Source organism: Ornithorhynchus anatinus, chromosome 1, assembly GCF_004115215.2.
Source record: "Ornithorhynchus anatinus isolate Pmale09 chromosome 1, mOrnAna1.pri.v4, whole genome shotgun sequence".
NCBI lineage: Eukaryota > Metazoa > Chordata > Mammalia > Monotremata > Ornithorhynchidae > Ornithorhynchus > Ornithorhynchus anatinus.
The window spans coordinates 63,519,773-63,545,977 of NC_041728.1; the positions used below are offsets into that span (position 1 = coordinate 63,519,773).

Genomic DNA, 26,205 nt, shown 5'->3' on the forward strand with positions numbered 1-26,205 from the left:
TCTTTTGTCCCCTGATCCCAGAGGGAAGATGGGAAATGGCAGTTCGTTTGGGTAATGACTGTAATAATGATGATGATCGTAATATTTGTTAAGCACTGTATTCCAAGCTCTGGGCTACATTCAAGATAATCTGGACAGACAATAATCCCTGTCCCACCTGGGGCTCCCAGTGTAAAAGGGAGGTTTGGGGTCAAAATCGAAAAGACTGACCAACTTTGAAAATTAATGAGCTCATTCTCTTGGTGGAAAGGCGCCGCCTGAGTCCCCAAACAGATAGCATTTGGTAGTGATTAGGGTGAACCCTTTCTGATTGCCGAGAGTAGGGCCGGGGCTCCAGGTGGAGTAACAAAGAGCACAAATTGTGTCCCGTACGCTCCTGACCAGAGCTCACCGGATCCGCAAATTATGCCAGTAAAGTCGGCTGAGGAGGCGATCCTTTGTAACTAGCAGATTTAGATGGCGAGTCCCATTGAGGGTCAGGGACCGTGCTTTAATTCTCACCAGCGTATTTTCTCCCAGAGCTCAGTAGAATGTTCTGCACAAAGTAAGAGCTTAATAAATATGATTACTACTACTAGCATGCCCAACAGAGGGAGGCAGAGAGATATTGAAAAAGAAAACCATTCCCACCCCAAAGGACGGAGATATCATGTCAGTGGGATTTTCATGGACTGGTGAGCTTGGTCAACATTTGCTGAGCCCCAGCCACCCACAGCGGGTTCAGCTGGTGATAACTCACAGGTCTCGTTTCCTCCATATCCTTGGGAGCAGCCGTTTGGTCTGTTCGGGATCGTTCATAGTACATTAAAAGCCCTCCACCCCCCATCTTTTAAAGAATACGTGTTCCTTCAGTTAATTTGCATAGAAAGTGGTTTGTCCCTCGTTTTGGCTAGCCCATCAAGGCTGTTTAACTCAGTGCTGAAACAGAGGAGTAAAAATTTCAAATGTCAGTAGCATGGATTTTTAAAATATAACAATATGAAAAATACGTAAGAATCATAATCACCTAGAATTTGTAGTACAAATAACCTGGATGTCTTGCGAAATGAGAAATATTGACTGTTATAGAGTTTCACAACCAAAACCTTTGAAACTTTCATATCATTCTGAAGGGAAATGTTGAGCTCATTTGCAATTTGGAAAATATCCTAACAGTGATGGTTGAAATCGTATGTTTGGGCTGACTAATTTTGTTTGTGCATAAAATGTATTTTCTTATAGTCCAACGGTGACAACTACTTTAAAGAACCTTGGGGCACTTTACAGGCGCCAAGGCAAGTTTGAGGCGGCTGAAACGTTAGAGGAAGCGGCAATGAGGTCTCGCAAACAGGTAAGTCTAAAAACTCACATTTCTACTTTTGACTGATTCCCAGAAGGCTGACTTTCCTATTCTTTCCTACTCCAACATAAAAGTAATGATGGTATTAATTAAGCACTAACTATATGCCAAGCACGGTGCTTAGTGCTGGAATAAGTACTGAAGTACTTCACCCCTCCACAAATCCATTTTTCCTCTTCTATCTGCATACTTTTTGTATCTGTCATCACCCCTCTAGATTGGAAGCCTCTTGAAGGGAGAGATCGTGTCATCTAATTTTGTTCTCTGCCAAGCCCTGAATACAGTGCTCTACATGTAGCATTTGATAAATACGGTTGATTGACTTTTTTTGTTGTTAAGCACTTACTGTGTGCACTAGGTGCTGGGCTAGGTAGGTACAGGATAATCAGGTACAGGATGGAGAAGCAGCGTGGCTCAGTGGAAAGAGCATGGGCTTTGGAGTCAGGGCTCATGAGTTCGAATCCCAGCTCTGCCACTTGTCGGCTGTGTGACTGTGGGCAAGTCACTTAACTTCTCTGGGCCTCAGTTCCCTCATCTGTAAAATGGGGATTAAGACTGTGAGCCCCACGTGGGACAACCTGATTCCCCTATGTCTATCCCAGCGCTTAGAACAGTGCTCGGCACATAGTAAGCGCTTAACAAATACCAACATTATTATTATAATCAGGTTGGACACAGTCCCTGTTCCTCATGGGACTCACAGTCTAAATCCTCGCATTACAGAAGAGATAGCTGAAGCACAGAAAAGTGAAATGACTTACCCAAGGTCACACAGCAGGCAAGTAGCAGAGCCGGGATTAGACCCCAGGTCCTCTGACTCCCAGGCCCATATTCTTTCCTCTAGGCCACGCTACTCCCCCTGTGGGGCTCCACTCAGTCTTCTTGGTCCTCTTCCAATTTTGCCCTGGTGGTCCAGGAACCCATCTCAAGGCCGAGTAAAATGGAAATGATGGAGTATGGGCCAGGGTACCCTCTCCCTCCAGTGTCAGTGCTGCTTCCACCTCCTCTCTCCTTCCCCCTCCACCAGCAGGCGTTCTGAGACTTTTTCTTCTTTTTTCACTGAGTCATGGCTGGTCCCGGCTTCCTTCCGACACCGGTTTTTCGCTGGAAGACCGGCCGTCGGGAGTGTCGCGGCAAAGGTAAAGTTCTGAATTGGAAATCCCTTTGCCCTCGTCTGGCTCCCAGGGTCTCGACAATGCTCACAAACAGAGAGTAGCCGAGGTGCTGAACGACCCTGAGAGCATCGAGAAAAGGCGGAGCCGAGAGAGCCTCAACGTTGACGTGGTAAAGTACGAGAGTGGCCCTGACGGAGGAGAGGAAGTGAGTATGAGCGTAGAGTGGAACGGGGTAAGTACAGTACACAGTTGGAGTGTGTCGAAGGCAGGGAGCCGCTAGGACGGTGTCGATGTAGATGATACTCTTTCCATTGGTGTTTGTCTAGCTCACTGGCCTTAAGCTCAGTAACTTCCAGAAGCAAATAAAAACGAAGGAAAGATAAGATCTTGCTTTTTGTCAGTTCTTAACTTTGGCTGATATTAAAACTTGTCTGTGTATAGAGCGTTAACTTCTCTGTGTTTAGGAATTGAAAGGGGCCGGCCTGTCCTACTGGGCACTTGAATGCTGATTGAGTGTCCTGGTCATTTGTTTAGAGCATAATCCATAATCCGGGGCTTCTCTGGACTCTTAGCAATAGAGTGGCAGTTAACTAACTTCTGCTTGATTTACGCATCTCCACCGCTAATTTCAATGCTTTCAATTATTCATCCTCGAGCAGGCTCTGCTATGGATTCTTATTGGATGGCTCAGTGTTCCTTGACTAGAAGTACATTTAGCGACAGCAGATCTGTTTTAAAAACTAAGGGCTTAGAAAAGAAAAACAATCCAGATGACCTTCTGTCTCTTCCCTGCTCTCCCCCCCCGCCTCCCCCTCAGGATGAACCACTACCCACCAACCTCCAGCTGAGAGAGGGGAGGACCTAGATAGGGGTGGGCAGAATGTAGCCACGGGCCCGCCAGGGAGTGGTTGTCCCCGAGCCTGTGGTGGCTGCAGCCGGTAGCCCTGGAGGAGCTCACAGTGACCCAGGAGGCCCTGGAAACCAGAGCTAGACAGGAGCTGGTGCACGTGACGGAAGGACAACGGCCTCCGCCTCTTGAAATCCCTCCCCTCGCCATCCACCCTAGCTCACCCACCCTCCCGCCTCCCATTAGGCTGGACAAACTGAGAAAGAAGCCTCTGTCTGAAGTAAATTACCCGACCCCGATCTAAATGTATCATTGCTCTCTTGGGCCAGCTCTGAGTTCGCATCACCGGAATGACACGTAGAGCCTTTCCTCTGTCTAGCCCAGGTCAAAACCTTTTAAGGCAGCCACAGAAACTTCGGAACACCCCGGCTCTTTGCATTTTTTCCCTAGCGTTCCCATGTGCCATGAACAGACTCCGAGTAAGCAATCAGTCGCATCTAGTCGAGATGATCTGAACATTTTCTGCCTTTGTGAATCTGTAAAATCTGGATTGGCCAGCCAGACTCTCGTGGGGTCTTGAGATTGGCCAAGAGTGCATTTCTTTGAGGTGATTTGCAGATTTAGCTAAAAATTAAGAGTAAGCTTTGGAGCTATTTTTGACAAATTGCAGGAGAGAAGGTTTTCTTCCCCTCTAACTCCCTTTCTTTTAATGCTGGGTGGTTAGTCTACTAACCACTTATATCCATTTACTGTTTAGGATCTCCTCCTCCCTCGACAGCAGTAATTCGCTGGCTGCTTGAGCCATGGTAGCATTATATGTGGCATTTATGTACAACCCCTCATTTGCAGAAATGATGCCTTGGGCTGCTCTTTTCTTTGATCAAAAATGGCACTTCTTGGAGAGTTGGTTTCCTCAGTGCCAAGACAGTCAATCAGCATCTGTTTTGACTACTTCCCTTGTCATCCAAGTTGTCCAACGAGCAATTTGTTGAGCAGTTTTAAATAGTGTCCCCTTGGTATTGGAACTGTGTACTGTACTCCTCTGATTGCTTTTGTACTTTGCATGCTTTCATATATTTCATGTATAAAAGTCTCTTTAAGGACTTAGAGGGCCAGCATGCAGATTTAATATTGTGAAAGGACATTCTGGAGGAACTCTCGAGACAGTATTTCTAGGTCAATATTTGCATGGGAATATATGCTGACCAAGTTGAAAACAGAAAGTGAAATTTCATCCCTCAAGATTGGGATTCATGTTGATTCAGAGAGCTGCTTTTACCTTATTCTTTGCCCCATTTTACTTTGACATAGGGTTTTCTCTCCAAGGAGAAATCCGTGGCAGTGTTAATTACTTAGCTAGAGACCCAAGCTGAAATTTCCAACGAAACTGCAGTCATCCTCTTTAGGTTGTCCTCTCCTTTCTCCTCACTGCCCTACTTTAACTCCACGAGTAGTTGACCTGGCCAGGCTTTGCTCTTCCCCTGCAATCAGTTCTGGTAACTCTAATGTAATCTCCCAAGTGCTCGTTTTGGTGCTCTGCACGCAGCGAACATTCCATAAATGCTACTGACAGACTGAGCTGATTCCAATTCTTTGTAAAGGTTTATATCTAAACTCTTCACACCCCAATCACCTTATTGAGGGGAGCCAGACAACTTTGTCACATTTTAATGAGGCTAGAATCTCACTTTGAAGGGCCAAATTAATGCCACCAATGAAGTTACAATGCCCAGAAGAAAAAAATCAAGGCTTTTGAAGTTGTGGGTTTTTTGTGTTTGTATTTTTTTTTTTTTAATGCCCAGCTACCAAAATCTGGAACTCCACTGAACCACATGGCTCTGAAACCAAGATGAGGTGTTTGGGGTCTAATATGAGCACCAAAACGCTAAGAAACCCCAAAGTAGAAGAAGAGAAACGGCGGGTGGGGGGAGTCTGTGATGAGTACTCCCCAGTGGGCTTACTTGGCCAGTTCGGACAAGGGGCAGGGTGAGGAGAGAGATGTGCCAAAACAAGCATGAAGCCGTATGTGGCTGAATCCCTGGCAGGGCTGGCCGAGTCTGGGCAATCAAAGGCTCTCCCACTCGCGTACAGGAAATGTCATTCTCTTCCCACCATGGCTTTTGCATTGGGAGCCCCAGGGCCTGGGGTTCTCTGTCCTGGTTTCCTGTTTCTAGTCTCACCTGTCCTGGGATGTCCGTTTTTTTGAACTCTTTCTCACTCATTTCAGTTTCTTCCTCCTCATTCCGTTGTTCCCTCTCTGCCATGTCTCCTACAGTCCGCTGAGCCCAGTCGGCTAGTTTACAGTCCTCTTGCACACCCCCTTTTCGCGTACGGGAAATGTCATTCTCTTCCCACCATGGCTTTTGCATTAGGAGCCCCAGGGCCTGGGGTTCTCTGTCCTGGTTTCCTGTTTCTAGTCTCACCTGTCCTGGGATGTCCGTTTTTTTGAACTCTTTCTCACTCATTTCAGTTTCTTCCTCCTCATTCCGTTGTTCCCTCTCTGCCATGTCTCCTACAGTCCGCTGAGCCCAGTCGGCTAGTTTACAGTCCTCCTGCACACCCCCTTTCCTATAGGCAGAAGAGAGAAGCTCTTTCAATTCCCCTTACCTCTCAGGAAAAAAAGCCAAAAAAGATTGTTTCTAAGAAGCATCTCTGAAATACAACTTAGGCTGTCCTAAGTATCAGAGATTTGGGGCCTGCAAAGGATAATTAGGGGAGAAAATGTCAGCCACACAAAAGAGACAAAAATGCTAGGAAGGAGACAATGGGAGTGACTTCCCTAGACAAAGGATAAGTAACATCCCCTGGGGTGGGGAAAAAGTGAATTATCTTTCTATTTTTGAAGCGTCAGATTTTAGGGGATTTGTCCTAATCTCAGGTCATCTAGGTTTCTGAGCATCTGAGTAAACAGATCAGCATTCTAATTGGCGATGCTCCTAATCCGTGGGGCTAAAGTTGGATTTTCTTTTGTTTTTTAAGTGTGGCGGTGTGCTTACCTGTACAGACACAGCCGCACTCACAACGTAGTTGGAAAAAGGAGACTCCTTTGAGGTCTGTGGACAGGAAATCAGCACAAAATGTAAACTGCTCCCTTTCCAGGCTCACCCTTGAAGTTCTCAAAATCAGAAAGCTATTTACACCACCGCTTTCCTCTTGAAAGTATTTTTTGTAATGGTTTTCATCCCACTTCCTAGTGGACGTGCTTACACTTTCCCCCTGAAAAAGCAGATCAGAACCCTAGTGGCTGCCCCACCACCGGTCTCGGCTGAGAGGGTTGAGAAATTTAGGAGATGTAAAGCCAAGCTCTCTTGAAAAGGCCTTCTGTCCATCTCGTACCCGAAGCTCTGAATTAGCATGGTTGGGAAAACCGAGCCAAGGGGTTTTGATACGTAAGGACATCAGCGTGGCATGTTTGGAAACACTCTAAAACGATTTAGAAAAATTCAAGGTAGTTTTGAAAACCGGGAAGGGTTCGTAGCAGACCCTCTGCCAAAGAGTTTCATTTAGGAACGTAGCAGAGAGCAAGCCCTGTGAGTGCCAAACATGGAGGACTGTTTGTGGACTGCTTTGACTGTGTGGAGCGCCTTTTCTTCCGAAGAGCCGCAAGAGCTCTCGTTTGATTATCTCACCCTTTCCGTGACCCTGGGAAGTTGGTAACAAGTATTATTTTTCCATTTTAAAGATGAGGAAAATGAAGCTGTCTGGTTAAATGACCTGCTCAGCGTCCCACGGTGAGTCAGAGTTGGCATTTTGAACTCAGGTCTCCTGCCTCTTGTCTGGGGCCCGGGGCATTAGCCCTCCCCCTCCAGCTTGCCACTTAGGCCAGGGACACGTCCTGCCTGTGGAAATCCAATTTTACATATGGCCGCACTCCTTTTTGTTTGCAACCCCGTAGAGAAAAGGCATTTGAAGACACTTCTGGTGTGTCTCCTTCCTCTACTGGTTTTATTTTAAAATCAAGCAGAGAAGGCATTTTTTTGTTAGATGGGAGACCCCTTTTTTCTTTTAATTAGTATTATTCCAGAAAACAATATTGCCTGACAGAAGTTAAAGCTCAAATGAATGCATTTTCTCCTGTTCCAGTCTTTTCAGCTTTTGTTTTGGTTCCTGTAGGTGATATTATTATTTTCTTCACTGCAAAATGACTTTTAAGTATGGTATCTTCCAGGGCAAAATTTCCAGCAAAGATACTAAAACTATTAAACTTTTAACGGTAAAGTAGTTGGAAACACCACTGCATAATTGATGCTAAGCTAGCAGTGGCAGGTGGAGACAAATTCCCAGTTTTAGAGTTTGGGGTTTTTTTGTGGGGAATTTTTTTTTTTTTTTTGTGGGGGGTGGGGAGCGGGGAGGGTCCTTTTAACTCAACTGCCTAGATTTTTGTGACCTAGAAATACTGTAAAAAACCAAGATGTTCTAAATGGAAAACTGTTGCCTTTTTTTTCCCCCCAACAGTTTCATTCAGTTTTTCTCTCTCCATTTCTGTCTAACAGGCCTAGATGCCTTTTGTGATTCTTATACTGTCTCCTGCATGACGGGCGTACACCATCTTCAAGCTTTAACTTCTCTCTCCAGTACTGACCGCTGTGTTTTAGCAAATCCCCTGTGATCCTTGTCAGAGCTACACTTCTCTGTCTACTGCCCATTCCTTAAGTGCTGGTGTCCTTTTTGGAGGTTTCTGATTCCTGTCCACGTGTAGCTTTGCCAGATATGTATTTAGTCATACGAAACGTGTTAATACAACCATTTAACTGTGTAATACGTGAGTACCTAAAGTAAGACTGACTAGCTGTTCACTATGAAAAAAGTTAGTTCAAAAGTATCACACAAGGTATTATGAAAATGGCATGATGGTGACCTTTGAGAATAACTAAACCGTAAAAGTAAGGCATGTGCTACAAGTGCTTTAAATTGTATTTAGAGACCTATTTCTTGGTTTAACATCACTATGGAATTCTGGATGTCTTCACTTAGGATTATTCTAAAGTAGCATCGCTGTTTAGTCTTCGTGTGGAATTTTGGCAATTCTGCTTTTCTCTACTAATCTTTAAGCGTTCAGTGATTTGTGTATTCGTGTCTTTCTAACTTCTAATAAACTCACTCCAACTGACCTGTGTATCTGGGTGTCTGTCTGCTGGATAGTTATTTCCTTTCTTTTCAGGCCTGTTGCATGGCTTTTGGACTAGCAGGGATAACTGCTAATTTTACTAAAGCATTCATCCTGTGAATAAAAATCAGGTCTTGGCTCTGTCGATTCCGATCTCCTCACCCTAATAGGTTTGAGGTACTGTAAGTGCACGCTACCCAGATGGGTAAATTGTGATTAAGAAAGCCAAGCAGATCCTTCAGCTCTCCTCTGAACGCCTGAGAAATCAGAGATTTTATTTCTGTCAACCTCCTGGGTTTTTTTTTTACCCTCTCCTCGGTGTTCTGTGCTATTATGTTCGTAAAATTGACTTGTAGATTGTACCAGAAAATATGCAGTACGTATGATTTAGAATGAAGGTATTAAAAATGAGCTAATCGTACCAGATCCAAATGTCTTTGGTGCTGTATTGTTATCTGGACCAAAATGATTATATCCTAATTAAAGTGGCATGCTGATTTTGATCATCTATCCTTAAGAGCTTCCTGAATTCAAATTTCTTTTCATGTACTGCCCTCTATTGCATACCAAAACATCCCTAATTTTACTCTTAGGAGTGCCTGTCACTTGGGGATGAATGATTTCACACTCTTCAAATCGTGTTGGGATTATGGATTGGTCTCTAACGCTCGAGGCTTCAATTTCCAGAATACGAGCAGCTGAACGCTGGTCACTCTACCCTTAAGGGATAATTCGGCAGTGTCCAGTGTCAACAGTGAAGGCCACCCATTGGATGGTGGCCCCATTTAGTAGATGGACTGTAGGCTAGAGGTGGAAAGCGTTTTCACGCGGCTGTAGGTGGAATGGGAGCGGGGGCGGAAGCACCTGCAGCTTCACATTTGTTGACGTCTCTTTCAGGATGGCACTGGATCTTTAAAACGCAGTGGTTCCTTTAGCAAACTCCGGGCTTCCATTAGACGCAGCAGTGAGAAGCTGGTTAGAAAGCTGAAGGGAGGAAGTTCACGAGAGAGTGAACCAAAGAATCCTGGGTAATTATCTTTTCCTAGCTGCGCTGACGTTCATCCCCTTTTATCCATCGCCAACTAGCCCAACCCAAGGCCGATTCTTCCACCGGCAGCTGCCTCTCCCACGCTCGGATCCCCCAAACACCTGCTTTAATTGTCATTCCTCTCTGAAAGCAAACGAAGCCAAAGGCTTGCCGTTTTTTAAGGGGTTTTTCCCCGATAGAGGCGGAGAAGTAGAACCGGATTGCTGTTTTTCTTGTGGAATTTGATGAGAGCCTCAGAGCGACCTGTTGAAAAGCTTGCGGGAAGGGTTATTCAACTCATTTATTCTTCCGCACATTTAAAAGTAACATGGGTAGCCATTAGCCTGAGTAACGGAAGGTGCTCCAGTAATATCTGAGGACCAACTGGTTTAGTTGAGCCTAAGCTAAATTCAGTGGAAGCACTGTAAGTGGTGGAAGCACTGTAAGTACTTCGAATGGATTGTTTGTGTTTCTTGGTCCCCCAAGGGCATTGCTTTGATTTTACAGTGTATGTCTTTCACTTCATTTCTCAATTGGGACCCCTTCCCGGATATCTCTCCGTAGAATTAAATGATCTCATTTAACACTTGGACCCTTAGCTTGCAAGTTTTTAAGCAAATATATGTCTGTTTTCTTAAAAACTAGCCCTATGTACCTAAAAAGAGTTCCTCAGGAAGAGTGATTTGGAATGTTATCTTTCCACTGTTTCTGATAAAAGAAAACTAAGGGTTTTAAAGACCTGAGAGGTGGTTTGGTTGGGGGTTTTTTCTTGTTTTGTTTGTTTTGTTTTTTTTATTAAAGTTTAAGCAGTGTGAACCTGTTCTTAAAAGGTTAAGGAGGAGTAGTGTTGGAGATTAAAATTCTGTAAAGTGAATAGGAAGCCTTTGTTTCAAATGCAGTTTGTTTATGACGATTTTGTGGTTTCTCATGTAATACATTTGCTCTTCGTGTGAGGTATTTGAGAGGTTGGACTACTGTAGCTGAAAAATTTCCATACCATTTCTCGTGGAAGGACTTGTAGTGGACTCTTAAAAGTTTGCCAGTTGCCGCTTTATATATGATTGCTTACTAAAGTAGATTTTTATATTGTCTCCCTTAAAAGATGTGAACAGAAAACGTATTGCTATGCTTTATTCCATTACCTGAGAATTCACTCTTATTTTGAATTCCGTGACCATCAAAGTTGCTAATGATTACCTTCTACCTAATTCTTTATTTTTATTTTAGACATTGGTATACTGTATAATAGCTCTATTACTTAGATCACTATATTACATATAGAAGATCACTAAGCAAATGAGGCAATTTCTAGTTTTCACTGTAGGGAAAGAGAAAAATGTAGACCTGAAAAAAGAGGAAGAGCGGGGAAGAGGTGTAGAGGGAGAGAGAGACTGTGAATTGAACTTGGATTTGAAACTGTCCTGGATGTCACAGGGGACACCGTCCAACTAGAGTGAGTTACTCTAAACGTATCAAACTCCTGGCCTGGTATTTGGCAGTTGCCATTTCGCCAGCGTTGAGTCCCTTCACACGTGTAAGACTTTTGTTCTTCTGTCACTTGAGAGCTTGGCAGTGATCTTTTCCCAGTGAGAATCCATCAGTGGTATTTTTTGAGCACTTACTATGTGCAGAGCACTGTACTAAGCGCTTGGAAGCGTACAACAGAATTAGCGTAATGAGTTTACAATCTAGAGGGGATCAGCAGAGCAAGTGTAGGTGTGGGCATTGAGGTGATTTCCACTGCAGTCCGGTAACTGAATCTTTGGATGGGTTTCACCTGAGGCCGAGTGCCATGCTCAGGAGACCGGTTTCCAGTGTGCTGAGAATATTTTCAATGGGGTAAGGCGAGCACAGTTCTCAGGTTGTACACCCACAACCGATGCCAGCCCTTGCCCTTTAACCACAGCTGAGTGCCCTCTCTCTGCCCTCACACCCGAGCCCCGGTTCTGAAACCAAGGAGCCAAGAGTGGGCACGACCTGCCAGTGCCCCGATACATTGCCCACCACTCTTGGGGTCACCTAGAAAAGGTAACAGACGTTTGCATTGCTAGTGAGCCTGAACTGGTTGGCAGCTTTCTAGGGCTTTTTACGGTGGCATTAGCGATGAGGAGAGGATGACAGGCATTTGACATTTGGTGCAGGTAGTTTGCAAGCCTAGCAGTGTCTGTATTTACTGTTCATACACACTAGAATAGTACCCACTTTTGTCCTACAAAATGGTGGAGTATTGTATTTGTAAGCAACTTAAGTGACTTATAGAAATCTCTCTCCTGCTATGGTAATTTGAACTACTTGAGCGTATTTGAATTTGAACGTGAATTTGGGAACAAATCCATCTGTGTGTGGGTGTAAAAGGCGGGGAGGGGTGCGGAGGTTGCTCTGTGTTTTGAAAAGTAGTCAAATTGTTCCCTGAGTTGTGGGGAAGACCCCAGTCGAAAGTGCAAATGGAGCAGGTACTGCTTGAAGGGAGAAAGAGAAGGTTTTAGATAACAGGGAAAGGTTTTCACAAGTGGAATTGGAAATGAGATCTAGCAAATTTATAGCCCTAAATGTTTTCCCCAAAGACAAATTGAATTGGTGCTGCCTGTCATTTTGAAAAGGCCTTAGGGGAAAATTTGCTTCTGATTTTTCACTCATCGATTGCCTTTGATGAAGCATTTCTAGGCCATGAGCCTCATCAGCTCAGTGTGTGCTGGACCAGGGGTGTTTGGTACCTTGAATTGGGATTTTCTTTGGGATGGGTAGGTATATTAAATAATCCCCACAGACAAATATGTTTTCATGGATGATCTTTGAGAACATTGCTCTTTATAACCTCAGGAGTGTTAGTCTATGCATAATTCATTGCTTTTTTTGGTTGTTGCTAACCCATTGTGTGCTGAGTTACTTAAATGTCTCCCATGAAACAATTTACCAAAAACTAACTGATTTGTAAGAGCAACATGATTTATTTGAACTGTTTGCAGCCCACGTTCATAATTGTGACCTAACATTTTTGAGCATTTAAACAATTTTAATAATTTAGATGATTTTTTAATTACCACAGTTCTGTCTTTAATGCTTAAAATAAGAAATGTCTCCCTCTGTGAAAAATTAGAGCCCTAAAAACCAGTTTTGGTGAGGAGGTGATACTCATTCCAAGTTATCCAGCAAAGATCTGCAACTACTGTATTTACCAGGCTGTAAATTTATATGGTGTATAAATTGAGCTGTCTGAATTTATCTGCTTTACTTCATAGATAAAAGGACAGTGAACTCAAGTTTCGTCCCCTCAAAAGCCCAGCAAGATTGGGGTTGTGGGGAGGCTAATCTTACATGTAGAGGTCTGTTGACTCCAACCCTCTAAGTTTTAAACAGCAAATTCCTTCCTAAAGCCCTAGGAAGGTGTAGAAGGGGTTTTTCTTTCATTGATCAGACTGGGTCATAACCTGAATGCATGAATGCCCGGAGCCTTGAGCAGCCCACATCTTCTTGACCATAGCCAATTCTAATAACAAACCAATAGCCAAGGCAGTGGGTGGCTAAGCCTAGATTGGGGAAAAGTCTTGACTCCTACACTGTAAAAAAACAATATATATATATGGCTATATCAGCTAAATGCATTATGGAGTGTATCCCATAATTTGACCATACTTTGACCAAGCTTTGAACTCTTCAAAATAAAGTTGTTCATTTAGCACAGTCACTCATTGCTTTAATTGCTTCTAAGAAAGAAGTGCGAAACAAAAATAGTGAGGTTTTCGCATATATGTAAATTAGGCTAAACAGAACTTTATGAACAAGTACCTCAAATGAAGCCAATTAGTTTGCTTTTTTGTCTACTTTGACACATTGGCTAATGTTCGTTCTCAAAAAAGGTCTCCAGTAGTTACCTGGATACATAATTACATTTCAGTCAATCAGTTGGTATTTTACCGGATTATACATTGTATATCACACTTACTCGTGTAATTGCCCCACTTTTTTTTCCATCAGTTGTGCAACCCCAAAACAGGAGAAGGGGCTTTGCCTGGGGTTGACTAAGACTTAAGCCTAGCAATATGGGGAGTAGGAGAAAGAGGAGAGAGGAAAAGAGGGGAGGAGGAAGAGAGGTATTAGAAAGCACTTGATAACTCTCTTCTGTTGCACTCTCCCAAGTGCTGCATTGATTAATAATAATTGTGGTATTCATTAAGTGCTTATTGTGTGCCACACGCTGTACTGAATGCCGAGATAGATACAAGATAATCAGGTCCCTTATGGGGCTCAGGGTCTAAGAAGGAGGAAGAATGAATTGAAATTCCATTTTGCAGATGAGGGAACTGGGGCACAGAGAATTGAAGTGATTCGCCTAAGGTCACAGAGCTGCTGAGCGGTGGAGCCAGGATTAGAATGCAGGTTCTGTGACTCCTGGGCCCGTGCTCTTTCCACTAGGCCAAACTGCTTCATTAGGCACTCGGTGAATTTAGCCGCCGCCGCCTCCCACTTCTCTTCCTACCTCTGTTTCTGCTCCCAATGAAGAAATATCCTCAGCAGGGTGATCCCGCCTTTGCAGGGCTTGAGCTTTCTGACCCGTCTCCTCTTCCTACCCTGGATCGTGCCCATACGTTCATGCGAACCTCTTTCTGAGGCACTTACCCATTCTAACCCTTCCCTTCTTCCTGTGCTGGCACTTGCTGCCGTCATCGCTTGTGAAGAGAATCTTTTATTTCCTTCTCAAAAACTGCGAGGGGAGTTGGGAGGAAGAGTATGTGGTGAAAGCAATTACACGAGTAAAAATGGTAATCTAAAAGAAACAATTATATTTTCAAGAATGTGCAGGGAAATGGATTTATGGAAAGGAATTCAAAGAAGAAAAAGTGCATCTTTCAAATGACTGTTTTGCCAAATCCCAATGCTCAGGTCAAAATCTCTTCTAGCCAATTATCTGCCTAATTAAGACCAAAAAAAATACACTCTCCCCTTAGTCATCCCCAGGTTTCACGCTCGAGTAGATATTTTTAATCTGATTACTTTTTTTTTTTAAAGAAAATTTGCTGGACTTTTATAGTGTTTATGAACCTAGTTTTTTTTAATGATTGTGAATAATAATTAATAGTAATAATAGAATGTAATGAGGAGCCCCGGAGTGCAAGGCACTCTACCAAGTGCTTGGGAGGTACAACGGTTTTGCCTTACCCTAGGAACGAAAGCCAAATGTGTCATCTAAAGAATATTTTGCGTCAAGTGAGGCAGATAACATTGAAACCCCTCAGATTCGTCATGTTAATAGTTGTGATTAGCGCTCACCATTTTTCTGATTGGTTTATCCTTGCATGTTCACTGTCCTGGTTGCAGCATGAAGCGTGCCAGTTCTCTGAATGTTCTTAACATGGGCGGCAAGGCTGCTGAAGACCCTTTTCAAGTAAGGAGCCCCATAATATTCTTACATCAGTAGATGCCGTCACTGGGGTCTGAGCTGCCGGTCTTTGCCAGTAGCTGGATCTTGACACTCACAAAATAACGTGGCATGAACGTGATGTAGACATTTTGGGATCTCTGTTGCTCAGAGGACTTAACACAAGGGAGGTTTTTGTAAAGGGTAAACGTTCCAGGTTTAAATGTATGTGTAAATGTGTGAAAAATCACTGGGTGACCTTAAGTATAGTTCCTGGCGCCTGATCTAAATTTGATGTCTTTTGATTCAACTAGCCTGATCACTACTCTGCGTAACTGTGTGCTTCTAATAAGTTGGTCATGCCCTATGTTGTCAAGCTAAAATGTGATGTTCAGTGTCCTAAGTGATTTAGCATTTTACTAATGCGGAACTGCCACTAATTTGTGCAGTAGCGATTGCTGTGAAACTAACACCTCTTAATACCATCGTGCTGAAGTGCCCAAAACCTCACGCAAACTCCACGTTTTATTATTCTAACTTCCCCATTGAAAGACATTTAGGCGACTCGTCATTTTGGGCAAGGAACATCCCCTTTTTCATTTCTCTGAAGTATTTCCTCGGGTAGTCTGAATTGACCGTATTATTACTGAAGAGCAAACCTGCCTCATTCTTTCCCCAGAAGGGATTAGTGAATTGAGTTTCCCAGAATTCTTATTTTGGCAGGATTCTGCACTGTGGTCCCTAGCCAGGTGTCTTTGATGCTATTGTAGTTAAATGTAGTATTAATTTGCAATTACCAAGCCCCGTAAGGAGACTTTTGGAGATGGATAGTAAATTCTGCCTAGCCCTTAAATCTGTCCCCACCCCTCCTGCATCAGACACTCTCTCCGCGCCTGGGAGAATGATCTAATCCCAGAACAATTCAAAACAAGCTCAAGTCCTTTTTAGTCTTGCTCTTTGGTGAAGGGGCAGTCCGCCAGCCCCTTACCCAAGCCCTCAGACTCCGTGAGAACTAATAAGTCATTCATCGGGTCAGTATTCATTGAGTGTCTGCTGTGGGCAGAGCGACAGGCCATCTGGGAACCTAAAAGAATGGTCGAAGACACGGTCCCTGGCCTCAGAGAGCTTACGGTCTAGCAAGGGGAGACAGGACAACTCAGTGGACTTATCCATTCCTATTTAAGGGGGGATGATCCATATGGAGCCACCGCAGACGCTTGCTTACCAAGCCTGCCGTTTCGACAGAAAGCACTTGGGAACCTCTTAAGAGTAATCAATCCAGCGATCGTATTTACTGAGCGGTTACTGAGCGGTTGGGACAGTGCAGTCTAACCGAGTTGGTGGACATGTGCCTTCTTACAAGGAGCTTCACAGGCTAGAGTACAGAGGAAACGGCCTCCTGGCCACTCAAAAGCCTTGAATTCAGTACATCTCGGCTCATATCCAGTAGGCACTTCGAGGCAGGTGTAGATTGGGCCCCGGGCCGGCCAACCGTTTCCAAAGTCACCAGTTACTTTTAAATTTACAAAATGGTTCCGTATGGCATGGTAAGGTCAGTTTTTTAATTGTGTGAATTACTTGAAGTTCTTTAATCTTCCCCCTCCCTTTTTTTTTTTTTTATGCAGGAACGAAATAAATCTCTGACAGACTCGAGAGTCCTGAGTGCCAGTCAAAGTGACTTGGCTCACTAGGGCTCTTGGAGAGACGCTAGCTAAAACTCCCTGCCAACACAGCGCCCTGAGCCTCTCGCCCTCCAGTTCCTCATCTCGGGGCGGAACGGCATTCTAGACTCTAGACTCCTGAGCACCGGATGGCCATTTTTCCTTTTCAGACCAGCATATTTTTAATTTTAGTAGTAGTACGTAGTTCCTTTCCTTAAAGAGATTCCCTCTTTGAGTTCTGCTTCACCAGGCCAGCTGCTCTCCACGCCGCTCCCATTGAAACCTGAACTAACCGATCTGAGTAGTGAAGACCCACAGAAGTCTCTAGCCAACATTTAAAAACTACCCAGTCCCCAAGGAATATCGAGGGGGGCTAGATTTCCCACCCACCGCAGCCCAGATGGAAAAGACGCGCCGTAAATGGAGGCGGGGGCTCTCCAGAGGACTGTTTGAACTGCGGGAGTTTTCTGCCGCAGATGGTTATGGTCTTTGAAACGCTCGTCGGTGCGGCTTCCATCCCCCGCTTCTCAAATGAAATGAGTCCCATGCGTTCGCTGGGTATGAGAGAGTGCAGAACGTGGTGCCTCAAGACCGGCTTGGGGATATGCAGAGGTGGAGTTTGGAGGGAGGAGGCCGTTAGGGAGACCCACGGGAGGAACCCAGATCTGTGGAGCTAGAGTTCGGCACCAGATTGAGAGAGAGAGAGAGAAAGAGGTTGCAACTTGTCACTTCATCTTTTCTCTTTATAGAAAACTTCTGTCTGATGTCCTGTAAACTGCAGACGGCCAAAACGGCAGTTACAGAACAGAAAAACAGAAGGCTACTGGTTTTATCGGCAAGCCGACACACTAAAGTTTAGCAGCATCTCATTTGATGAGGACTAGGTTAAAAAAGAGAGAAAAAGGCTTGGCTTGATAGAGGGAACGGATTATAACCAGCCTCACTGTGACATTTTGTGAATTTTTTTCATGTAGACTCATTGTAGTTCAATGAGGTAGCCAGAGACTTACTTGAAATCTGTTTACTAAGGTGGCTTCTAAAAAAAAAACAACAACCAAAGTGGTTTGGGTTGGTTATGTAGTGTAGAGCTATGTTCCAAGCATACATTCCAAGTGCTTAGTACAGTGCTCTGCACATAGAAAGTGCTCAATAAATACTATTGAATGAATGAATAAATAGAGCTGTTGTAGGCCCCGCTAAAAATGATGTTGCTGCTAATATGTGGTTTACTTTTAAGGTAGAGTAGAGCACTTTATTGAGGAGAGCCCCAAGAGAGCAAATTATTTTTAGTTCACAAGTATACTATACTAGTCTTTTCAAGAGTTAACTGATGTTAAACACTATTTTAACCTCACTTATAAACTGTCTAACCTTGTTATACAAAGATTATATGTTCATGGGTATGTGTGTGTGTGTATATACATATATATAAATTCGGTTAGACATATACACACCCAGACATACTAAATAAAACCTAAGCTGTTCATCTTGTACAAGCAGATTCCATGGAAATGTTGCTATTGAAACAGGAAGGTTGACATTGGTGGTGGTCATTAATTTTCGATTCCAGTGGTCATCTCAGAAGATGACGATCTTGTCCAGCTCTCTTTGCTACTTGTTAGAGACCTGGAACTCCGATTCCAACTAGATTTTTGCTTCAAAGTCTTCGGGGGCCCCGGACCCAGTTTTTCAGAAGTGGGAAAGGGGAACTGGGTTCCCCTAGATTGGCTCTCTGATAGCAATTCTCCAAGCATTTCTAATGTGCAAAGTCACCGTTAATGTCGATAGGAACGATGCACTTGAAGAAGGCGCTTTGGGACCGACACGCCAGAAAAGCACCCGAGGTAGGGGCTGACGGCTGGCAGAGAAGTAACGGGGGGTGGAATGAGTTCCCGAGGGGCCCGGCGCAGAGCAGCTAGGGGGTACCTGGTGGAGAACAACCAGAGGAAGCCCTACCGGAGGACCCGAGTTCTGCTTCTAGCCTGGCATCCGGTATGGAAGGCGCTCGCCGGACGCCAGAGGTTTAAACCCATGATGCCAGCACTCAACAGATACTGCAACGAACCGGCATTCTGCCGAATCTGCCCAGATTCCTTCCCCACCTCCTAGCGACCAATGGAGCCTGCCCAGTCAGCATGTCTCCCGACAGAAGTTACCCACCGAGTGGAGCCCCAGTGGGAGGTGTGCGTCACTGAGCCGGGGCCCGTTCTCCAGAGAATGGATCCGCTAAAGGGAATCTGGGACCCAACGGAGTCACCTGTCTGGTTTTGGCAAAAGGCTCTGGGAAGCTTTTTTTTTTAAATTAGAGAATTTTTACCGTGTTTAGGGTGAACGTAGAAGGCTGGAAAAGCGGAGCTGCCGGCCAGGTTAGCTGAGAAGGGCGGGGGCGATCGGATTGGGATCGGGGTATCTGATATCTGATAAGGTTGAGTTATTAAGTGGTTTTGGTAACTAGGTCAGGAAGCTGCTAAGAGTATTTCATCATAGGTCAATTTGTATAGGAATATCAGGAGGTCTCAATGATAATGTTTACAGCTTAGGGGGAAAGAAATGTTTTACACTGTATGCACAGGTCAGAAACTAGCTTAGGCGTGAGGTGACTGTGAAACTTTGCACTTACTGTTTTCAACGCACCAACATCTTCTAGAGGGAGCGATAATGTGCACTAGAACCCTTAAAAGTCAGAAGACTTGCTCTGCCCCCTACCCAGGCAAAAACGGCCAAGGTGGAGAGGGCTGAAATCCACTCTATAGGAGGTTCTTAGGGAGGGAGTCGGCTAAATTTGCCCAAACTCCCATTCAGTCTATAGCATCTCCTTCCACCCCTTCAAGAAGAGCATTTTGGGGGGCCTGTAAGGGAGACTCAAGCTGAAATGAAAACTAGCGTATTCTGCCTCCATCCCCGTCAGCCAGGGTAGGAAGTTTATTCAATAACAAATGCATATCTACCCGTGTTAGTGTTTAAGTCTAATATTCCTTAGACTCCCAAGTGTTGGTATAAAATTTTTTATTTTGTTCATCTCTCGTAAGACAGGTAGCAAATCCCACAGTGAATAGCCAGAGGGTAAACTGGTCTCTTCTTAAAAACGGAAGCAGCTTATTCTATCTGCACTTTCCCCAGTCAGCAGTGTCAAAGCTGAGCATTAATGGTTTTGTGCCGTGCAGTGTGTGTTCCGTTTCCAGACGCCTGCCTTAGATGTCTACTACCTGCTTAATTTGTTGGAGAGGTGGTTTATCTGTGAGCTTTTGAACCCATTTGCCTAAGTAACCAATTTGCAGTTCTTGCTGCATTGCAAAAAATAAACAGATTTGGTTTTCTAGAGTTTTGTATGTTTGCCTGTCCATTGTAGATGTTTTCCAGTAGATTGCTGTTCTTTTGAAGTCTCACGTTATATATACATACATATACACACTCTGTCTCTCACTGTTTGTGTGTGTCTCTGTCTCAGACTCTTTTCCCTTACAGTCCAGGCCAGCTTTCTGTAACACCAAGAAAAATAAGTACCTGTTCAAAGGTCCTTAGGGAAGTAGGCATTTTTTTTTAGTAAATACTTTCCTGACATTACCATGTGATGCAGGGTCCTTTTCAGCGTGCCTGGGTTGATCAGGGTGGTGCACCAGTTGAGGATTTGGCCTGCCAGCCACTCAGAAGGAGTGGACGCTACATTATCTAGATTGATGCAGAGTGATGTTGCATATAGATTGTATTTGTGTGCTTCCTATGTCCAGAGCACTGAACAAAGCCCTTGGGAGAGTACAGTTCAACAGAATTAGCAGAAGAATGAGCTTACAGTCTAGAGGGGATTAATGGTTTGAAAAATAAGGGAGCCTAAAGAATTTCAGGATCTCCCCACCATCCTAAGTGGGTGTCAGGCCTTTTGCAGCTGGTGATGGGAATCGACTGTTAAACTTCTCAAACGATGGAAAGCTGCTGGTCTGCTAGGCAGAAAGTGATGTGTTTTTTTTTCTGCCTCCGGCCACACAGATTTGTCATTCCCTCAGTCACTCTTCTTCCTAAATCTTGAGTTGTAAGCTGAGCGGACACATTTCACTTTTCACTGTGTCGCACAAATTTTCAATCTGGTAGCCCATTCACCAGCCCTCTTGGTCCTTGACTTCTGATGAGCGACTGTCCGTTCCTGAACAGGAAAAGGACCAGGTCTGTGGACACTTTTCATTAATAAAAAGGCTTCTGCCTTGGCTTTGATTTACTCCAGATCCTAATCGCTCTCAGGGTCGTTGGCCAAGAGTTAAATCTCGAGCCCATGTCCGCCTACTCCGATCTGACTGCCAACGAATTTGCGATCCATTCTGAGCTCCCGTTGACATTTGCTCCGCTAGCGGGGTTGGGGCACAGGATGGGTCTCTGGAGCAGTCTAAAAGGGTACCTTTTGCAAAGCAAAAGCCAATTCACTTCTGCTGTCGGCAGTCTAGTTTCCTTTTTCCACCTGCCCCATGGTGACTTATTGGTGGGTGAAACGGTGTTCTGGGAGGAAGCTCAGAGGGGAAAGCGAGGATTTAGCCTCAGCTCACTGATGAAACCAGAAGCCCGGCTGAGAGAACTAAGGCCTTCAGTAAAAGGGGAGTCACGGCCGCCGGGACCCCTCGCATCCAACTGGGAATGGCGCCTTCCTGCCGCTCCCGGGGTTTGGGTAGAGAAAGAGGCCCGGCAGCAAGTCCTCGAGTGGAACCATCTGGCGGGCTTCACTCCGTGAGCGGGACCACGTCAGGAAGGATCTGCTGGAGCATTTGGGGAGTGGAAAGGAGTGCAGGGGCAGCTCAGAGACGGAAGCCATCAGCGGCCGTGGGCCCTTCTGCGAACCTGCTGCGTACGGTAGTTCCTCAACAGCTGCTGCTTTGTCTGCACCTGTCCCTCCCAGGGTGTTAGAGGGCTGGGGGGTTAGGGTATTGGGTTTTTTTTTAAGGAATGTGCTATTGGAAACTTCCATTTCCAGTCTAGGGGCTAATCGAGGCACACTGCCCCCAAAGCCGGCGCTTGCCTCTGCAGCCTGGTGCAGACCTCCCCTCAGCCAGGCAGAACCCTGGCCTAACTAAAGGGAAGAGGCTGCCTCCTTACCTTCATCCAGCTGCAACATTTTAGGGAGAAGTCTGAGCAGCAAAACCTCCCCTCGTTGACTGGTCGCCAGTCACGTTTCACTGAGGTCTGTGCCAAGCATCTGACGTTAGGTTTGTGCCACGGGGGCCTGGGCACTATGCCCTTCCCAGCAGGCGTTACTGACCTCGCCATCAGTGAGACACGATGGGGGCGTAGAAGGCTTGTGGTGTTCCTGTGGCGTACCCAGCCCGGAGACCTGCACCTTGGTCCCACTTTTAAAAATGGAGGGGGAAGGGGAGCTAAGAAGAAAACATCTTTTCTGATCCAAGCTTGGTTTCTAGCTACTCTTGACAAAGGTGATGGCACAAACCCAACCCATCCCACGGGGTGCCTACCAGAAAGGGGGGGGGGGGGGCAGCCCTACTGGGTTGGGCTGGTGGAGGCAGGGCAGGAGTGAGATCCTAGGAGTGGCTCCTGACTGGCCTCGCACGATGGGTGAGCCCAGAAAATGACAGTATTAATCCCCAGTTCTACTTCCGCGGGTTTTGTCTGCACCACGTACCACGGCCATCCAGCCTGCCTCGGACCGAGGCCGGGAGTGGGGGGGACCGCCGTTTTCTCCTGAAAAGTGACCGGCCCAACTCCGTCTCCCACGTGACGACAGCCAGATCACAACAATTGGGAACGCCCACTCTGGCAATTGGGTTTACTAAAAACGGCTCGGGGTCTGCCTTCTGCGGTCACCATGCCCGTCTGAAGTTCAGTCCCCCAGCCTTCCACAACTCCTGCCCGGGCTTCCGAGTCGGAGTCAGGAGTCCCGTCCTGGCCCATCTCCCCAACCCCGTCCCTGGCCAGCGGCACCAGGGACCACCCTCCTCGGCAGGGTGGAGGATTTGCCTCAGAGCTGAGCAGGCCCCGACTCTGACGTCCCAGGCCAGCGTCAGCCTGACGGCGGCTGTGGTTCCGGGGCTGCTGAGGGAGGGGTGGCCGGACGGGCCCCTCTGACCTGTGCCGGTCCATCCTGGAGGAGCCGCGCTTCCTGGTACGGGGCTTTCTGGAGGACGGGAGGCCCAGAGGCCACCTCTGTCCCGGAGGGGACTTCCTTTAATCCTTTCACGCCCTCGGCATTCACCGTGAAGTAGCAAAAGGCCGGGGGCAGGTGAGGAGCGAAGACGACCCGGAGCGCCCGCACGACGGGGCCCGGGGCCGACGTGCCCGCGGTTTCGGTCGGCTCGCCCCCAGCAGGGAGGCGGTGGACCATCATCCGCATCAGAAGTTGGTTGGACCAGGTTAGACCCAGAGCTGGGGTGACAGCCTCTTCCTCCAAGCTGAAAACAAACCAGGTGGGGGTGAGGGGGAGCGGGTGTTTCAGTCTGGGAAACAAGGGAGAGGAGCCTCCCCCTCGAGACGGACAGCTGGGGCAGGGCCTGGAACCTATGGCTGCTTTACACCCGGGCCACTGAGACGGCAGATTCACCTTCTGCCTTCCCGGCCTGGGCCTGGAACCACCTCGTGGGCGACAGTTCGCCTGTGCTCATATAGGGGAAGCAACGGGGCCTGGTAGAAAGAGCACGGACCTGGGAGCCAGAAGACTTGGGCTCTAATCCTGGCTTTGCCACGTATCTGCTGTGTGACCATGGGCAAGTCCCTTTGCTTCCCTGTGCCTCAGTTATCCCATCTATAAAATGAGGATTAAATCCATCTCCTTCCTAGTTTGCAAGTGGGAGCCCGATGTGGGACAGGGACGGGGTCCAACGTGATTAACGTGACTCTACCCCAGTGCAGTGCTCGGCCCAGAGTACGCACTTAACAAGTACCATATTATTATTATTAATAATAATGTTGGTATCTAAGCGCTTACTATGTGCAGAGCACTGTTCTAAGCGCTGGTGTAGATACAGGGTAATCAGGTTGTCCCACGTGAGGCTCACAGTCTTAATCCCCATTTTACAGATGAGATAACAGGCACAGAGAGGTTAAATGACTTGCCCACAGTCACACAGCTGACAGCTCAGTCCCACAGTCCCTCCATCTCTAAAAGGGCATCAGGAAGCTTGCTCTTCCTGGTCATCTGTCAAAAGTACTTATCTTTTTAGCCCAGGGACTGCATTTCATGTTTACTAGCTGCTGTGACCCACCCTTGGATCATCAGTTAAGGGTGCGAAGGGCTTAGTTAAATGCTTAGTGCAGTGCTTTGCACACAGTAAGCATTCAGCTACAATTGAATGAAGTGAAGGGCACTTACCCGAAATTACTGTGAGCTGTCTCTCTTTCATCCAAGATGTCGGTGACCTGGAAAACCCAAAAAGCAAAATGAATTCTTAATTCTTGCTAATGGAGGCCACGGGACTGACTGCTCATAGCCGGGTTCTGGGCGGGACAAGATGTTAGAAGCTGATTTAACGGCCCCCGGCGGTAGATTTGGCAGTCACGCTAATGGCAAGGAGGGATGGGATCACTCGGGGTGCAGACAGCCGTGAGAGAAAGGAGCAGTAGAGTGCTGCCCACTTTCGGAACTTCTCTTTTTATGGTATTTAAGCGTTTACTCTGCGCCAGGCACTGTACTAAGCAGTTGGGTAAATACAAGCCCATCAGGTTGGACACGATCCTTGTCCCACATGGGATTCTGTCTTAATCCCCATTTTACAGATGAGGTCAATGAGGCCCAGGGAAATGAAGTGACTTGTCCAAGGTCAGTCAGCCGACAAGCGGCTGAGCCAAAATTAGAACCCAGGTTCTTCTGAGTCCCAGGCTCGTGCTCTACCCGCTTGACCACGCTGCTCTTGCCGGGAACTTGCAGGGAGAGCCTCTCACTAGAACCCACCCCAGGAGAACGGGTTGCATGGTCTTCCCGTGTGACTGACATGGGCCTAGGCTCTGTAAACCTGTAAAACCAGAGGAACCTTTTTTCCCTTTTTTTTCCCTTCAGTGGCATTCATTAAGCACTTACTATGTGCCAAGCCCTGGGGTGGATATACGGTAATCAGGTTGGACACAGTCCCTTTCCCACATGGGGCTCAGTCTTAATCCCCATTTGACAGATGAGGTAACTGAGCCACAGAGAAGGGAAGTGACTCAGCCAAGGTCCCACAGCGGGCAAGTGGCGGGATTAGAATCCGGGTCTTTGTGACTCCCAGGCCTGTGCTCCTGGCCCTCCTCCCCGGCCCGGTTCTTGAGGCGGCCCCCCCGGTTGTGTGCTGCAGCGGCGATGTGGCTCTGCCCGCCCTCCCCCAGGAGTGCCCCCCTGGGCGGGCGGTGGGGGCAGCGCCAGGGATTCCTACCTGGTTGATGCACAGGACGGGGCTGTCGAACTGGGCGCTGAGCTGGTGCAGCTTGGCCCCGAGCGACTGAAGACACCTGGCCCTGCCGACGGAGTCGCGGGCCCCAAACTCGCAGCGGAAGAGAGCTGCGACGGAGTCGACGACCACCAGGCGGGCCATGCCCCGTGCCAGCAGGATGGGCACCCGCTTCCCCACGCAGTCCTGCAAGGTCTCCTGTAAGGCAGAGGGCGGTCGGGCCGCGGGTAGAGGAAGGCGCCGAGCCCCGGCCACCCGCGTCCAGGCCCCACCGCCCCGACATGGCCGCAGGAAGCGGGTTCTCGGAGCGAGCGGGAAGGACCGCAGACCAGGCTGGGGTGGTGTCCCTCCTTTGAATCATTCCCTTGAGGTGAGGGCTTTCCCCCTCCCCCTTTTTATGGAATTTTTAAGCACTTACTCTGTGGCAGGCGCTGACCTAAGCGCCGGGGTGGATACAAGCAAATGGAGTTGTACCCAGTCCCTGACCCACAAAGGGCTCACAGCTGTAACCTCCGTTTTACAGATGACGGAACTGAGGCCCAGAGAAGTGAAGTGACTCGCCCCAGGTCACGATAAAGACAAACGGCAGAGTCAGAATTATAACGCAGGTCCTTCTGACTCCCAGACCCTCGCCTTAGCCAGTAGGCCACACTGCTTTTCCCCGTCAGCCCCCACCGTCGTGCAAGGACATGACAGGAGTTGAGCTGTATGGAGCCATCCGCCAGTCGGGCCTGAGCCCGTGTGTGCAGATTGTTGTGTGTGTACACCCCTTGCAGGGCTCTTGGGGAGTGTACACAATTTCAGCAAAGGCATTCAGGGCTCGCACAGGGTCTTCTGGCCCTCACCCCACCACCTTATCCTCTCATCACTACCCCCCCCCATTTTTTTATGGTATTTGATAAGCACTTACTACGTGCCAGGCACTGTACTAAGCACCCTGGTAGATACAAGCTAATCAGTCCCTGCCCCACATGGGGCTCACGGTCTTGGAGAAGCAGCGTGGCTCAGTGGAAAGAGCATGGGCTTTGGAGTCAGGGCTCATGAGTTCGAATCCCAGCTCTGCCACTTGTCGGCTGTGTGACTGTGGGCAAGTCACTTAACTTCTCTGTGCCTCAGTTCCCTCATCTGTGAAATGGGGATTAAGACTGTGAGCCCCACGTGGGACAACCTGATTCCCCTATGTCTACCCCAGCGCTTAGAACAGTGCTCGGCACATAGTAAGCGCTTAACAAATACCAACATTATTATTATTATTATTATTAAACCCCACTTTTCAGATGAGGTAACCGAGGCCCAGTGAAGTGACTTGTCCGAAGTCACCCGGCAGACAAGAGGCGGAGCCGGCATTAGAACCCAGGTCCTTCCGTCGCCAAGGCCGGTGCTCTATCCACTAGGCCATGTT

General features: G+C 47.0%; 2 protein-coding genes across 15 annotated transcripts in view; one reads left to right on the forward strand and one right to left on the reverse strand.

The window, feature by feature from the left end:
• The window catches only part of KLC1 (kinesin light chain 1), a 74,414-nt gene that overhangs the window by 42,539 nt on the left and 5,670 nt on the right, over window positions 1-26,205 (forward strand). The window contains exons 12-16 of one of the 13 annotated variants that reach the window (XM_029065781.2): window positions 1,222-1,330; window positions 2,525-2,686; window positions 9,306-9,436; window positions 14,752-14,818; window positions 16,417-19,773. In XM_029065781.2, coding sequence (XP_028921614.1) covers window positions 1,222-1,330; window positions 2,525-2,686; window positions 9,306-9,436; window positions 14,752-14,818; window positions 16,417-16,482 — 535 coding nt within the window. In that variant the 3' untranslated portion in view covers window positions 16,483-19,773. Of the gene's footprint in view, window positions 1-1,221; window positions 1,331-2,524; window positions 2,687-6,983; window positions 7,033-7,794; window positions 8,917-9,305; window positions 9,437-14,751; window positions 14,819-16,416; window positions 19,774-26,205 lie in introns of those variants that run through there. The other 12 variants (XM_007665360.3, XM_007665492.4, XM_039912070.1 and 9 more) reach the window with 12 other exon arrangements.
• The window catches only part of XRCC3 (X-ray repair cross complementing 3), a 53,033-nt gene continuing 46,269 nt past the window's right edge, over window positions 19,442-26,205 (reverse strand). For both annotated transcript variants that reach the window (XM_029065836.2, XM_039912078.1), the window contains exons 8-10: window positions 24,789-25,001; window positions 23,753-23,799; window positions 19,442-22,835 (exon numbers count right to left, since the gene is read on the reverse strand). In XM_029065836.2, coding sequence (XP_028921669.1) covers window positions 22,448-22,835; window positions 23,753-23,799; window positions 24,789-25,001 — 648 coding nt within the window. In that variant the 3' untranslated portion in view covers window positions 19,442-22,447. The remainder of the gene's footprint in view (window positions 22,836-23,752; window positions 23,800-24,788; window positions 25,002-26,205) is intronic.